The following is a 15,015-nucleotide window of genomic DNA, read 5'->3' as shown; positions in this document are numbered from 1 at the left end:
CCGGGTTACCTCCGTCCACAAAAATAGTTTGTAAATTCCAACCCAATCAATTATTATCCACGTAATATAAGTTACTCGATATTCCCATCTAAAAGAAATACTGCGTAGAGACCTAAAAAGATGGATAATATATCGTTTTATGATGGATGTACTCACCTGATTCAAAGCATCGTACAAGCTCTCGTAAAGACTTTCCATATTCAGCAGAATAACGGTGCGACCAGTTTCCATACATACTTTAATATCATTGATGTTTCGACAAACCTTTCAAAAATAACAGAGAAAATTATTATTAACACCATTCAAAAATGTTAGAGATTATTAATGATTATAAAACCTTTCGTTGATGTATCAGATATTATTATTATTAGTGATTATTTGTAACACCATTCAAAAATATTAGAGATTATTAATGATTATAACACTTTTCGACGATATATCAGATATTATTAGTGATTATTTGTAACACCATTCAAAAATATTAGAGATTATTAGTAACACCTTTCGGCAATATCAGAGATTATTAATGAATATTAATAACACTGAATCATAATCTTTTAGCTACTGTTTACCTGGGTATATTCAAGGTCCTTAGGGAAACTGCTGCCGAAGATCAACACAGCATCGAGATGATCTTGTTTTCTGTCTTGCATCTGTTTTAGATGTTGTTCAACAATAGCAAGAGCAGCATGGTTCTCCGTCAGAATGAGCAGGTAACGACTATCTCTATAAAGAAAAATTAGAAGATGATTGAGATAACAAGTACATCTAAAACCCTTGTTAATATTGAATCATTTTCTTACTTTTCCGAAGAATCTTTTTCCAGGCTGGACTCGATGAGTTTTAAAGGACTAACGTCTCTTGCCTGATCATTTTCTTCCTGCAAATGAAAGCAGACGGTGGAACATTTCATTACTAACAAATGAAAATATTTGCTCATTCTATTAAAAATCGTTAAAAAAATCAGTCATTTCTATCCATTCATCAATCCCTCCCCCTCCCTCCCTTCATCTGTCCATTCATCCATCGATTCGTTAGTATGTACGTCCGTATTCGTTTGTTTGTTGGTTCCTTCGTTTGTTTGTTCATTCCTTTCTTCCTTCTACCGCCTTTCTTTTCTTTCTTTCTTCGCTAGATACATTTTTACATTACCCTTCTAACGTGTTCATCAAAACCAAGATGCTCCATAAATATGTCTACTGGATTCAGCTCATCGACATCAAGTCCACCAAAGTTACGTCTTACAGCATATTCTACATCCCTCCAACTAGGGACACGTTTGTTGTCCTCAGCGATGACGCGCAACAATTTTATCAGACTAAACAGAAAAAATTCTTGTCGGTTTATTCAATACTGGTTGGTTTATTCAATACTTTTCATCAAACTGCATGAAAAACAGTGTTTTGTAACTTAGTAGCATGCAAAGCTACCTACATTTTAACAACATTAAACGGCGTTCATCTGATACCGTTTATCAGAAAGCTTGGAGCACCGGTGGAGTGCGCGGCTAATGCGCCGCCTCTCACCAATGCGGCCAGAGTTCGAGTCCTGCTGATCTCGATGTCGTATGTGAGTGGAGTTGTTTGTTGGTTCTCTCCTGTGCTTCGGGGGGTTTTCTCCGGGTTCTCCGGTTTCCCTCCTTCCTCAAAAATCAACTTCTAAATTCTAATTCGATCTTTGGGCTTTCACTTAGTTTGGAGCCTAGCTCTGTTGTGATTGTCCCACGCTGTGATACAACAGCAAAAAGCTTTGTAGATTTTTTTTTTACTAGTCTACAGTGCCCAACCTGAATGTGATATACCTCTTTACCTAGGGCGTAATGTTTCCCCATTTCATAACAGGTGTCATCCCCTTGAGTATGAGATTCTTTGTTTAAGTTTTATCAATATTTATGTCTCTTCTCATGCACAATCGTTAAAGCCGTTAAAGCCTGGTCCTCACTACGACATAAGCAGTAGTAATAAATTATGCGTTCCGTGTGTATATAATGAAGTAGAGAGAATAAGAGAAAAATATCAAATGCCCTTGGCAGGATTCGAACCCACGTCTTCGGTATTCTAGTCCGATGTGTTAACCACTACACTACAAGGACCAACCACGCTGGTAACATACGACATAAGCATATAAGCATAAGCATCACATAAGCATGAGCATAAGCATAAGCATATAAGCATAAGCATCACATAAGCATGAGCATAAGCATGAGCATGAGCATGAGCATGAGCGTGAGCATGAGCGTGAGCGTGAGCGTGAGCGTGAGCGTGAGCGTGAGCGTGAGCATGGTTTTCATTAGCGACGGAAGGACGGAAGCAGAAGCAGAAGCATAAGAAAAAGGAAGCCTTCCGTTCCTTCTGCTTATGCTTCCGTCGATGTTCTGCTTCTGCTTACGTCTCCGTTTTTTGATTTTCACAGGAACATAAGACGTCTTACGCTTCTGCTCCCGCTTCCGCTTATTATGCTTGTGAAATCCAAAGGGTGAACCGGGCGTACATAAGCATAAGAATAAGAATTGCAATAGTATTCTGTTTCTTATGCTTATATTTATACTTATGTCGAAGTGTGAAACATCCCTTATTAGGAAATGACACATGGTCTAACAAAATGGGAAAAAAATAAAAAAATAGTTTTTACCTGTAAAAATCCCTCAGTCCGAAGAATTCGTCCTTATTTGCAGTTGTCAGTACTTTGATTTCTTTCTGCTTTTGGTATAGGTCTGAGTAAGCCGCTGCTAGTGCTGGGATGATGGGTTTCATTAGTTCTTGTACCTCTTCATTGCTTGCGCAAATCCCCCTGTTGAAAACAACCAATCATCAGCTTCAGTACGGTACGCTTTCTCGGGCTACGAGGGGATGGGAGGGGTTGATTCTACTCACATGTGATAACAAGTTAAGATATCTAACCCTTGAACCCAGAGGTGAGTCAGGCGAGTGTACTACCACTACACCACCATTGATTCCCTCAACACATGCACTTGCATCATACTATATTGATATGAATATTTATCTAATTCACTCACATTGCACTGTCTTCCAGTTCCCTTTCATTCGGAACGTCACGTGACAGCATGATCCCTCGGTTCATCTTGGCAGGGTCTAGTGCCCAGTTAGATAGCCCAATAAAGGCAACTCGAGTTGGTTTTTCGTCTGTCTCGATGATGTCATCAGATGACGTCACGCCATCCTCCAGTAACGGGTGAAGTGTCTTCAGTGGCATCAAAGGTGAATCTTCAGCCAAGCCAACCTCGTCTAGTACTACCACTGATGCAAACGTCTCTGGGTTTTTATCTTTCTGTATGTTTGCACACTGTCTGAATGTCTCCTGTATCCCTTCAGGGGTGGACAGAGGACTGCACTGGTGCGACATTAAAGTTACCTCTTTGAAAGACTTGAAAAGCTTGGACCTGGACGCATCTCCTTGCATGCTGTCAGCCACAACTGTCTTGGCGAGTGATTTGGAGCTGCCTGGTTTACCGATGACAAACAAAGGGATACGAAGCTCGATACAAACCACCATCATGAACACGTTCTCACTGAGGGCTGTGTTGCAAGCGATGTTTGGACCTGGATCAAGTTCTTTTAGCACTGCTTTCTGGCAACTAAAACATGATATACCGTGTTAAGTACTTGGTAGACAAAAAAAGAATTGTGGTAATCGATGAGCACGCCGGAAGCTTTTAAACGGTAATCGTATGAGTGTGTACTGTCGCACTTTGTAATAACTGTCGCACTTTGTAATAACTGTCGTACTTTGTAATAAACCCTGTCGCATTTTGTAATAAGAAAAAGCTGTCGCACTTTGTAATAAAGTCTGTCGCACTTTGTAATAAGGACTTAGTTATCATCTTTTGATTCTATATTCTTCTGAAAAGCCATGATTTTGTGCAAGTTTCTTGCACTACTTGCTACTTGTATCATGTTTTTTAGCCTGTGAATTAGCAAAAGAGAAATCTAAGATATATATATATATAATGAATCGTACGATACATTGCTGTTGCCTTTTACACTGAAATTGCCTCCTATGGTCTTCCAGTAATTTGATCCAACTACAACGCGCTGTCACAGGTACGGTGTAATGCGGTACGTGAACAGTACGTTTCGTTTCCTACATACGAAAACAGCTCCAAAATTTTACTTTTTACGGAGACAGACATAACCAATAACGAATAGCTAGTAATTCAATGTCCCATAAATACCGTGAAAGTTCTTGCAGTATTCTGTCTGCACCACCATACAAAAGACATGGACGTTTGAAGGTTTTTGCTATGTCCTGACGATATTGTGTTCTGTCTTGTAGCTTTGCGTGATAGCAAACACCAATGGCTAGGATAAGAGACCACGTGACTGGATCAAGGTCCTAAAAATAGTAACAATAATCAGTAAAAATATAAATATATTTATAATAAATGCAACCACTTGTTTAACCACCTTCGTGGGGTCATCCAAGTCTTCTTCTTCCTCCTCGATGAAAATAGGCATGTCTTGTATTTCATCAAAGAGGAATGGCCTCTCTGGGAGATGCTCATTTCCAACAGCAGAAAAGGTGGGTTGAAAGCTTCTACTAGATCCCGATGGAATGGGTTCTAATTCAGCAGGGTACTCTTGCTGACTGACTTTACTTCTCCTTAAGCCAGAAAACAAAAAAATTGGCCATGGTTTTTCGTTTTCTCTTGATGTTTGTTCCTCATCTTGGTTTCTATTTTCTTTGACGTGCCCATCGCTATCGCTATCGCTCTCATCCTCATGATCATCGTCCTCCTCCTCCTCCTCCTCCCCATCATCACTATCATCACTACCATCATCACCATCATCATAATCAGGATTTTCCTCATCGTCAGAGTTGTCCTCGCTATCAGTCCCTCCATAAGTGTCGTTGACTTCTTCTTTTGCGATTTTTTGAAAAACTTCTCGATGTTCGTAGAACCACACCATTACATTCATCGTACGCTCCACATCACGAAGACTAACAAAGCTGCACTCGTCCTGGTAATAAAATAACCATTATTAATAAATGAATAAATGAATACCATTAAGCAATTATTGGATAAGGTTGGGCATGATATCGTAAATTATCAAGACCGAGGCTGTGTTATCTGCCGAAGGCTTCGGCAGACAACACAGCCAAGGTCTTGATATTTACAATATTATGCGATACCGAATTCAATCATTGCTTTATTATACATTTTGTATACTGGAAAAACATTAACATGGGCATTAAATTATAGAGACAAGAATTATGAACGCCATGATGTAGCGTGAAAAACGCAAAAATTTTAATTCAAAAATATATTAAGAATTCTTCATAAAATATATGAAAATAAGTTAAGGATTCCTTAAATAATTGTTTTTGTACATAATTCTGGAAATAAATACACATGATGAATAAAAACAAAGTTACCACAGCGTGAGCTTGAATGAACTTGACATGATAAATGTATTATCTGTAGGAAAACCTACAGATAATACATTTATCATGTCGAGTTCACACGATATCGAATCAGGGATTGGCTGAGGGTTCTCCACCAATCAGAATTGAGATACTTAGTAAAATGTATAATAATAATAATTATCCATTGTGGATGATACTTACTGATTGTTCTCTCATGTATTGTTGGGATGCAGCTAGTACTGCTGTAATGGCGTCCACTAGGGATTCATCACCAGGAATACGTTCTTCTGTTATCACCTACAGGCAAACGAGAAGTTTTCGTATGAAATGAAAAAAATCCACGCTAAGGAAGAGCCGCGCCGTGATCGTAGCACATGCGGTCATTGTGATTGGACGACCAGTATCACGCGCATTGTTATTCATGGACGCCATTCATTACGTGCCGTTGAAGTGCCCGATCATTCTGATTGGACGACCAGTGATCATGCGCACTGTAATTCAATGGACGTCATTTAGTCAGTGTTGTGACTTTCTAAAATTCTAAAGAATATTAATTTACATGTCGCAAGACGATCTGCCTGGTATAAAGTAGCTCCACATCAGGTTTGAGTTGACCAAAATCCCAGATCAAAGATCTCATGCTGTCGGGCAAAGCATGAACACGGTAAACCAGGTGACGTAGAGGAATGCAACCTGAAACAAGTGTTTAGGATTGTTATTAGTGAATGGTCGGTTAATAATGTAAACAATCCCATATCACAAAGTGTTTTGCTATGAAAGCGCGGGAATTTAGCGCCGAATTCAACGGGTGAAAACCTAACTTCATTGATAAACAGGTAGCCCAAGCTTTGCTTTTTCCTCCCTTGTAATACTTCTTGATTTTACCATAAGACGTCGCTGGACGTTAGTCAGTCAAGTAGCTAGCATGATATATACCTACCGATTCGTTCTGTTGTGTTTCCTGTCTTGACACTGTAACCAAGTCCAGCAGATTCCAGCTTCTTAATCATTGTATCTGTGTGTCTGTGGAAACCAATAAAAAGGCTTTTAGTGATCAAGAAGGTGCTAACTGGTGCAAACTGGGCTACTTTGCAAGCTAAAATAGGTCCGAAAGCCCGTGTCAATACATTCTGCTATATGACGCGCATACGTGGGCTTACCTTCGATAAGGGTTACAGGCCGCAATGAAGCGTAAACCATCATCTTGTGAATCAAGAGGACGTCCATTTAATCGTCGATCCACCATGATCTCCTTCACAAGATCAAGTGCTTCTGTGGTGTTCACTTCGTCAAAAAATAAGATTGTTTCCACGTTGTTTTTGGAATTTTCTTTCGCCATTTGTTGGGCTTGTTGTACTTTCTTTTCGATGTCTTGGAAAGTAGTGCCACCGTGTACCTGTATGAAGTACAGGCGTGGTTGATCATGATGGTTTTGGAGGCAAAGACAAAAAAACGTCAGATAACAAGACAGACAGACATTGGACAGACAGACAGACTGACTGACTGACAGACATTGGACAATCGGGCAGTCAGACAGACAGACAGACTGACCTTGGACACTCGAAAAGGAACAACGACAGACATTGGACAGACAAACGCACTGACTGACTGACATACATTGGACAAACAAAGGAAAGTGGCTAACTAGAAAATTTATCGACTGAGGTAGGCAGGCAGGCAAACAGACAGACAGACAGACAGATAGCACCTTGAGTACGATAATTTCATAAGTGTAATATATATATTTAGGCACTGCCTAAAAGCGGAGCTCCCGATACGGAAGTCACAGGGAGAGCAATTTGAATGAAACTGAAAGGTAAAAATAAGATCGGGGAAAAAATCTTCGATAATTTTTTATTCGAGATGAAGATAATAAAAACCATGCAGTGAAATCGAATCGAAATGCAGTACATTATTATTATTATTATTATTATTATTATTATTATTATTATTATTATTATTATTATTATTATTATTATATATATATATTTTTTTTTTTTTTTTTTTTTTTTTTTTTTTGCGCGAGTATACTCTCACACTTAGGAATTTTGTACACAACTCACCACCACCCCCAGGGGCTAGTTTTGTTCTTGGAAGATTCTTCGACAAATGTTTCCAAGGCCGACAGTTTTAGGCTTTGAATCTCTTTTACTTAAAGAAAAACGAAAGATAACTACAGATAATCCAATACAATATCAAGTTTAGTGAAATTTACCTCGGATGTCTTTCATTGAAATTGAAAATCCGGAGATTTAGGACAAATCAAGACCAAAAAACAGACTTGAAAACTGGTTAAGGTGAGCAGAAAAAACGTCTTCTACAGAACGAGACGAAGTTTACATTCAGTTAAACTTGACAAGAACAACTGAGACAAAATAGAAAATAATGCAAAAGGCAATGCAAAATACAAAATGATGAATTTCTTGTCAGTAATATAAATTGGCGTTTGTAAATGTTCTTGAATATTTTTTAACTTCTTAAAGTGAAAGTCTAGGTCTTTATACAATAACATCTCCCAACAACACAAATTTTAAGCTCATTTTTATAATCATACTTGCTCGAACAACTTAATAAACAGTTGAATATTTGGTGTAAATTTATATTTCATTCAATAATTAAATAAATTATCTGTGGAAAGATATAAAATTATTGAATGAAAGTCTTCTTTGTTTTGCCGATGGGACCCCGCGATAGGAGGCGAACAAAGCTGCATTTTTCTTGAACGAAAAACATACGATAGTTGGTTAAAAACAACCGAAAATTGTTAAAGATTTACAAAGCTAAATAAAGGACGAATATTTGATGTAATATGCTCTTCGTGTTATATTTCATCCAGCATTAAAATAAATTACGCTTATCTATAGACATATTAAAAGTTTTGATAGAAAGTCTTTGATTTGTCGATTCGTCGAGAAAAAAAAAAAAAAATATATATATATATATATATATACGATTGTTTGCTAAAAAACACACACCTGAATTCTTAGAAGAACACTTCTTGATCCATCTTTGACTACATGAAAGTTTTTTTTTTAATTGTTTTTGGTCTATAACTTGTGAGTAGTTTTGCTTTGACATCAAGCGGGATTCCTGTGTTGTGTACACGGACGGACAGACGGACGGACGGACAGACGGACGGACGGACAGACGGACGGACGGACAGACGGACGGACGGACAGACGGACAGACGGACGGACGGACAGACGGACGGACAGAAGTGACGTCAGCCAAGCCATGAAAAATCAACTCGATGTTTTACCATTTTTTCTTAAGGTGGCTGCCTACTTTTGAACGTTCGATTTGAGCCCACGATGTGCGCGCGCTCAAAAACCGCTGAAAAATCTACAATATTTTATTGAAGAACCATACGCGTTTTGAGCTTCAACAGGGCAAAACCCTCAAATTTTGCACGGGACTCTCTATTTTTTAATAGCTCATTCGAAAAAACTCCTAAAAATCTATGTTTTAAAAATATCAACATTTTAGGAAAAGTTTAAATCAGTAACACATGAAAAATTTTTTAAAAATTGAAATTTTTTTTAAGAGCACCGAAACTACAAAATAAGAAAAATCAATGTATCTCTTTGTCTTTTTGTTGAAAATATCCATGTGTTATTGTAGAATGATTGACTAGCCTTCATTCGTGCAATCATATAGTCTGCAAATAACTATTTCTTATGAAACTTAATTTTTTTCGAATCACTTCCGGTGGCGCAATTTTTACTCCAAAAGCTCGTTCGTAGGCTTCCATTAAATGCTGATTATCTCCAAAACGAGCTCGGGACACCCTATTTTTCATTCCAGATTTGGAATCAGCATTCAATTTCAATTCGGAAAATCGAAGTTTTAAAAAAAGTTTAAATCAATTTTTAAAAGTAGGCTATAACGCTTTTTTACATTAGAGTCGTACAATAGAAATCCTATTTACAAACAATTTGTGAAAGATTTAAAGGACAACTGACCCCAAAAATTGCCGTTTTTCATATAAAACTACAACGTACATAGATCACATAAATTCAACTTTGAACTCTGATACAGCTTCTATGTCGCCGAAAAGAAATAATCAATTCGCGAAAAATAGCAATAGAAGAGCGCCATATTTGAGCCCGCAATAAATTACCGCATTAATGCCGTGACGTCACAACGTGAAGCTTGCATTCCAAACTTGTTGAGTTTGTATATTTCGAGTGCTAGTCGATCTTTTAATAGTCTAAGTTAGAGTAAGTTTCTTAATCCAGATGGTCCATTGTTGTGTGCCAGAATGCACCAACCATTCTTCCAAAACTGAGTCTGTTAGCTACCACAAAATTCCTAACAAAATAGCTCTTCAGAAGGCATGGATAGCGCGGATAAAGAGAGAGAACCTGCCGCCTTTGAAGAACTGCTACGTTTGCAGCGATCACTTCGAGGATTCATGCTTTGAAGTGGATCTGATGGAGCAGTTAACCGGGATAAAAAGGAAGAGGAGATTAAAGAGCGATGCTGTTCCGTCAGTATTCAATTTTTGCAAGCCAGCTAAAAGAAGAGCTACATCAGAGAACCGGCTCAAACGCAAACAAAACGAAGAGGTGAGATAACATGTCATTTATACATAACATAGTTTACATTGTTTTTCGAAATAATCACTCATGAAAAAGACTTATTAATGCATACCGAAGCGAGTCATCAATCATTAGCTATTTATGCTTTCATAGATGAAATGTTGCTTAAAATCATAAGTATAGCTAGTAATATTTGATCGATACTTGAAATTTTCAAAATGGTTATTTGCACGTGTTTAGTTTACATTTGATATTTATTCGTAAACCATAACAATGTTGCCGTAATATTCCAAATTTGCTTGGATAAATGACCACGGAAGAATAATTTATAGCATTGTTGGTTAATATGTTTATTTTGTATTATTTAAGGTAAAGTAGGCCTCGAAGAATGGTTTATAGTATTGTTGAAAACATTGTTTATTTTTGTATTTTCAAAGAATGTGGAGCAGCTATGTGCCACAATAAATCCCTCGTGTGAAGATCCACCAAGTATGGAAACACCAGAGTTCTCTCCTGAACCACTTTGTAAGGAGATTGGTGTTCAGTGTTGCCTTGGTTGTAGATATGTTGTAACATCCACTGCATCAACTCAGACAGAGCCTGGATACTATAAAGATGCCGACACAACAACAGTTTACAATCCCTCCCCTTCACCAAACATCAGTAGAGATGAAATACTCAGTGTGAGCTTCCACGACCACAGCTACAGTACTAGCTATCACCCCTCACCAGTAAAGTCAATGCTAACAGTGTCTCCACAAAAGTCAGAAAAGTCTTTGTTTTCAGAGGAAGAGGGACTCCCACTAAGTGACGATGATGATGGTTTCATTGTTTCATCGCAAGAGACAGTTTCAACAACGGACAGTGAATTAGAGCCAGAAAACAAAGACTGCAATAAAACTCTTGAAAACCATATCAAAGAACCTAAATATTTGGTATTTAACTCTTGTTTGCAGCAGTTATTCAAGTTTTGTAGAAGCTGTGGAGCACCTATCGCTGATGTCAACTTTGTATGTCAAGGCAGCCTACTTATTGTGACAACTATATGTATGAAACATCATGCTTTGACATGGTACTCACAGCCAATGTTAAATCGCTTAGCTATTGGGAACTTGTTGATTTCCTCATCAATATTATTTACTGGTAATACTTTTACCAGACTTCAAAACTTTGCATCCTGTCTTGGCCTAAAATTTCTGAGTGAGAGGGTCTTTTACAGACATCAGGAAAGTTACCTATTTCCTGTTGTTAATGATGCTTGGAAGAGAGAGGAGGCTGCTGTAATTGAAGAGCTGTCAAATAAGGACATAGTAAATCTCAATGGTGATGGCCAAAGTGACAGTCCTGGCCATAGTGCTAAATATGGCACATATACTATGATGGAGACAAGCACAGGGAAAATTGCCACCTTCAGCATTGTTCAAGTCTCTGAAGTAACCAGCTCCAATGCTATGGAGAAAGAGGGGTTTCTAAGGTGTTTGAACACTTATAGAAGACACGGTCAGTATAAAATGTATCACAACTGACAGACACACATCCATCACCAGCACTATGGCAAAAGATTTTAGCCACATCAAACACCAGTATGATGTGTGGCATCTTTCCAAGTCAATTGTAAAAAAGCTGAACAAGAAAGCAAAATTGAAGAAAAACCAAGAGCTGGCACCCTGGATACAATCCATTTCAAACCATCTTTGGTGGTGTGCTGCTACATGTAATGGGGATGTACAACTTTTGAGAGAGAAGTGGAAATCTGTTGTTCACCATTGCGTGAACAAGCATTCCTGGAAGGATGCAGAGGTATTCAAAAAGTGTGCCCATCCTCCCCTAACCCGCAGACAAGTGCGCACCACACACTGGATCAAGCCGGGGTCACCAGCTCATGTGGCCCTAGAAGAGGTTGTCCTTCAACCAAAGTTACTTAATGACTTGGCAAGATTGACCGACTTTTGTCACACAGGAGGGCTTGAAGTTTATCATTCGATGATGCTGAAGTATTGCTCAAAAAGAGAGCACTTCTCTTACAAGGGAATGGTTGCTCGTACTCAACTTGCTGCCATTGACAACAATTTCAATACAGCTAGAATTCAAGCAATTGTTCAAAAAGGCCCAAGGAGTGGAGAAGCTCGTTATCGCAAGTGCTTCCCTAAGATGCACAAGCGCTGGGTTGTTAAGCCAGTCTTACAAAGAAAAAGCTATGCTTTCCTCCCTGAGCTACAACTGAAAGTACTTGAAATTTGTGAGGGTGGCATGGAGGCTGCAGGGGTTGACCCAATTGAAGAGGTTGAATTACCAAGAAACATTGCTAGTGTTCCTGCCCCAGACAAACAGGAATTGATTGAACGACACCGGTCAAGATTTTCTAGGTAATTAATTTAAATGGAATGTAGTAGAGACTAAAAACACTGAAATGTGTAGTGTTAAGTGATGCTAATTCTAACCATTTCCTATTTTTAATTAACACTATTTAGTAGAAAATAATGCAAAGCATCATTGGCACTCTTTTAGTGATTGTACTCTAGTGAATAGCTGTTTTGAAAGAACTGTCAAGTAAGCCTGTCGTCCCAATCCCCCTCATCTTTGAACAGTTGTGTTCATTACTGGTAATAATTACAATGCTTCTACAAATGGGAAGGTACATGACAGACCCAAGTAAAACTGCTATAAACAAAATATGTAATTAATGTGAAGGGGACCTGATTAAAGTGGTAGATAAGTTTGCAGTTTTTAGATGTTCAGATGAAAATTTTATTAAAATATCATTACCACTTAGGAAACGATTGACTTTTAAATGAAATCTTAAAAGAGGTCTTTTCTTTAACTATCTACGCTCCATTATATATGGGGTCTCTCCCAGTATGAATGTAGTATAGAAAAAATTCCAGCTGAATAGTGACTTTCGCTTTCACTCATGGGAATCAAGATGTTCATTCATTTGCTCTCAGTGAATTAATCAGCACATGATTACTGAGCTGCAAAGGGCCTATTTGCCTGGAAAAAAAATATATGAGCAATAAATGGCTGACAAGCCTGGATGCCAAGATTTCCTAGTGCCAATTTGTCTGACAATGAGACTAGTCAGTACCGAGATTCTAAGATGGGGTGGGATTCTATCACCAAGAGAATATTTTTTTCATTTAGCACAATTTTTGAATCCATTATAGCATGCTACTTCAAGGCAAATTCTTTATAAACAATACTGACTAGCCTTGTTTTCAGACAAATTGGTGCCCAGGAAATATTGGTTATCCATGTCTAGTATAACTGCAAAATTTGCTTGGTTAGCTCATGATTTTGTCCACTAGTGCTTTGTACACTAGGTTCTCTATTCAGCTGGATATTTTGTCTAGGTGTAGTTGTTTTTAAATAATAAAATATGCAAAACCTAGAAAACATTTATATAAACAACTTTCTATATGTACTTCATCTAAAAATAAATTCATGACTACTCTTATACATTTTGGTCTCAGCCTTTCCATGTTTTCCTTTTCAATTTATCAATTCAGAAATCCTGATAGAAAAAAATCCACTCTGTGTATATGAAATGAAGTAAGGAATAAATAAAATGTATATAATAACTCCATGTAACTTTAGGCCAAGCTAATCATCTGCATAGTGAAAACCTTCAAATTCAAAGTCCTCCTCTAGTCCAGGGGGAGGGAAGTGTGCTCTGATGCACATGACAGCACAAGAGGGCAGAACAACCCGAACTTCCTTTCCAAGAACTCCCCAGCACCATCTTGCTAGTTGCCTATATGCAATGTGTCTGTACTGCTTGTGCTCTGGGCCTTCATACGCATTACTGTACTGCTGTTTGTACTGAGCCCATGCGGTTCGAAGAACATACTTATTGGCACAAACAGGTAAGAATCCAGGATGTTGAGTAATGCATGGTGGTGGTTCATCAGCATCTCCATCTTCAACAACAGACTGGCATGTTGCAACCACTTTTTCGATTTCTTGGCAACAAATGCATTCAGATATTGAATCCATAATTTGGCAGCTACCACAGGTACACCTATTTAACAGAAATAAAACAATTCTTAGTATCTTTGAACATTATCAACGATTGTCCCAAGTGAGAATATACATACACAACTTGTGACACAACTATATCCCTGTATCTATATCCTGCAGTATATAACTTATTGACTATCAAGCGATGTTTTTAAACATGTTTTTAATTAAAATTGTGAAAGTTGGTATTGCTTTTGGTCGCAAACTGGATTCATGCATACCAATATCTAAAGAACAGATTGCAAGAACACGAGTGGCAAGATACGATTTTATATAAAATGGATATGTAGTTCAGTTTTGTGATAAGACAGAGGTACGACTTACCAATCTGAATTTGTAAGTCGATTGTTCTCTTGTTCATCGTCTTCAATAATGTCACTGTCAGATCCTTCTCTGAACTCTTCATCTGAGGAGATTTCTATTTCTGGTTCAAACTGATATGGCCGTAAACCAAATTCGTCGTCCATTCCGAAAAATTCTTGAGCGAAATCGTCTCCCGAGCTGTCCGAGCCTTCGGAAGAAGAATTAGATTCTGACATGCCTTTAATTTGATGACCAAGTTGTATTTTTTCGCAAAATATTGAGTAAAAAGTATAAGAAACTGAGGAAGAAGTCAGGCAAACAACTGGAAGCTTGAACTCTTGTGACGTTGTGACGTCATTACGCTATTTTTCTGAGCCCGCGATAAAAGCGCAAGATGGCGGCCACCAGAGCGATATATGCGATGTTTTCAAAAAATTGTTTTAGAAAAATGGATGCTCTATCCCCTTTAAAAACTGGATTTTTGGACTTCTCAAATGATGTAGTTCCTCTTAAAAATGGGTCATTTTGGAGGGTCAGTTGTCCTTTAAAAAGAAACTAAGATAAACTAACTATATAAAACAAATAAATAATGAATTCAACCAGCAGCATAAAGTCACTTAAACTATCTGGTTGCAGTTAGACATATTCTTTTTACAAAATCCTTAAAGAAGATGTTCGGATCTGTGAGGGAATAGAATTCCATAATTTAGCTCCTCTATAAGAGAAACTTTTTAAGGACTTCTGCCGGTTCTCGGAAAGGTTTGAAATT

General features: G+C 37.9%; 2 protein-coding genes and 1 pseudogene across 3 annotated transcripts in view; 1 reads left to right on the top strand and 2 right to left on the bottom strand.

Annotated features, from left to right (window-relative positions):
• LOC116297432 (E3 ubiquitin-protein ligase rnf213-alpha) overlaps nucleotides 1-15,015 on the bottom strand; it is a 62,372-nt gene that overhangs the window by 21,378 nt on the left and 25,979 nt on the right. For both annotated transcript variants that reach the window (XM_089034288.1, XM_089034289.1), the window contains exons 35-46: nucleotides 6,546-6,781; nucleotides 6,326-6,408; nucleotides 5,945-6,078; nucleotides 5,587-5,682; nucleotides 4,425-4,979; nucleotides 4,193-4,353; nucleotides 3,017-3,595; nucleotides 2,632-2,790; nucleotides 1,153-1,318; nucleotides 804-880; nucleotides 573-726; nucleotides 157-264 (exon numbers count right to left, since the gene is read on the bottom strand). In XM_089034288.1, coding sequence (XP_088890414.1) covers nucleotides 157-264; nucleotides 573-726; nucleotides 804-880; nucleotides 1,153-1,318; nucleotides 2,632-2,790; nucleotides 3,017-3,595; nucleotides 4,193-4,353; nucleotides 4,425-4,979; nucleotides 5,587-5,682; nucleotides 5,945-6,078; nucleotides 6,326-6,408; nucleotides 6,546-6,781 — 2,508 coding nt within the window. The remainder of the gene's footprint in view (nucleotides 1-156; nucleotides 265-572; nucleotides 727-803; nucleotides 881-1,152; nucleotides 1,319-2,631; nucleotides 2,791-3,016; nucleotides 3,596-4,192; nucleotides 4,354-4,424; nucleotides 4,980-5,586; nucleotides 5,683-5,944; nucleotides 6,079-6,325; nucleotides 6,409-6,545; nucleotides 6,782-15,015) is intronic.
• On the top strand, nucleotides 9,797-12,703 carry LOC148909193 (uncharacterized; annotated as a pseudogene).
• Nucleotides 12,651-14,778, bottom strand: LOC148909192 (uncharacterized). Its single transcript, XM_089034354.1, has 2 exons — nucleotides 14,268-14,778; nucleotides 12,651-13,944 (listed from the first exon to the last, which is right to left on the bottom strand). Exons 1-2 carry the CDS (start codon nucleotides 14,480-14,482, stop codon nucleotides 13,527-13,529), a joined length of 633 nt encoding a protein of 210 aa, XP_088890480.1. The 5' UTR covers nucleotides 14,483-14,778; the 3' UTR covers nucleotides 12,651-13,526.

The sequence above is a fragment of the Actinia tenebrosa genome, unplaced genomic scaffold (genome assembly GCF_029948245.1).
Source record: "Actinia tenebrosa isolate PJP-AT-01 unplaced genomic scaffold, QUT_ActTen_1.0 PGA_scaffold2__45_contigs__length_23673736, whole genome shotgun sequence".
In the NCBI taxonomy this organism is placed as follows: Eukaryota; Metazoa; Cnidaria; class Anthozoa; order Actiniaria; family Actiniidae; genus Actinia; species Actinia tenebrosa.
The sequence above is the reverse complement of the archived record's forward strand: the minus strand, read 5'-3'. Positions and strand labels throughout refer to the sequence as shown.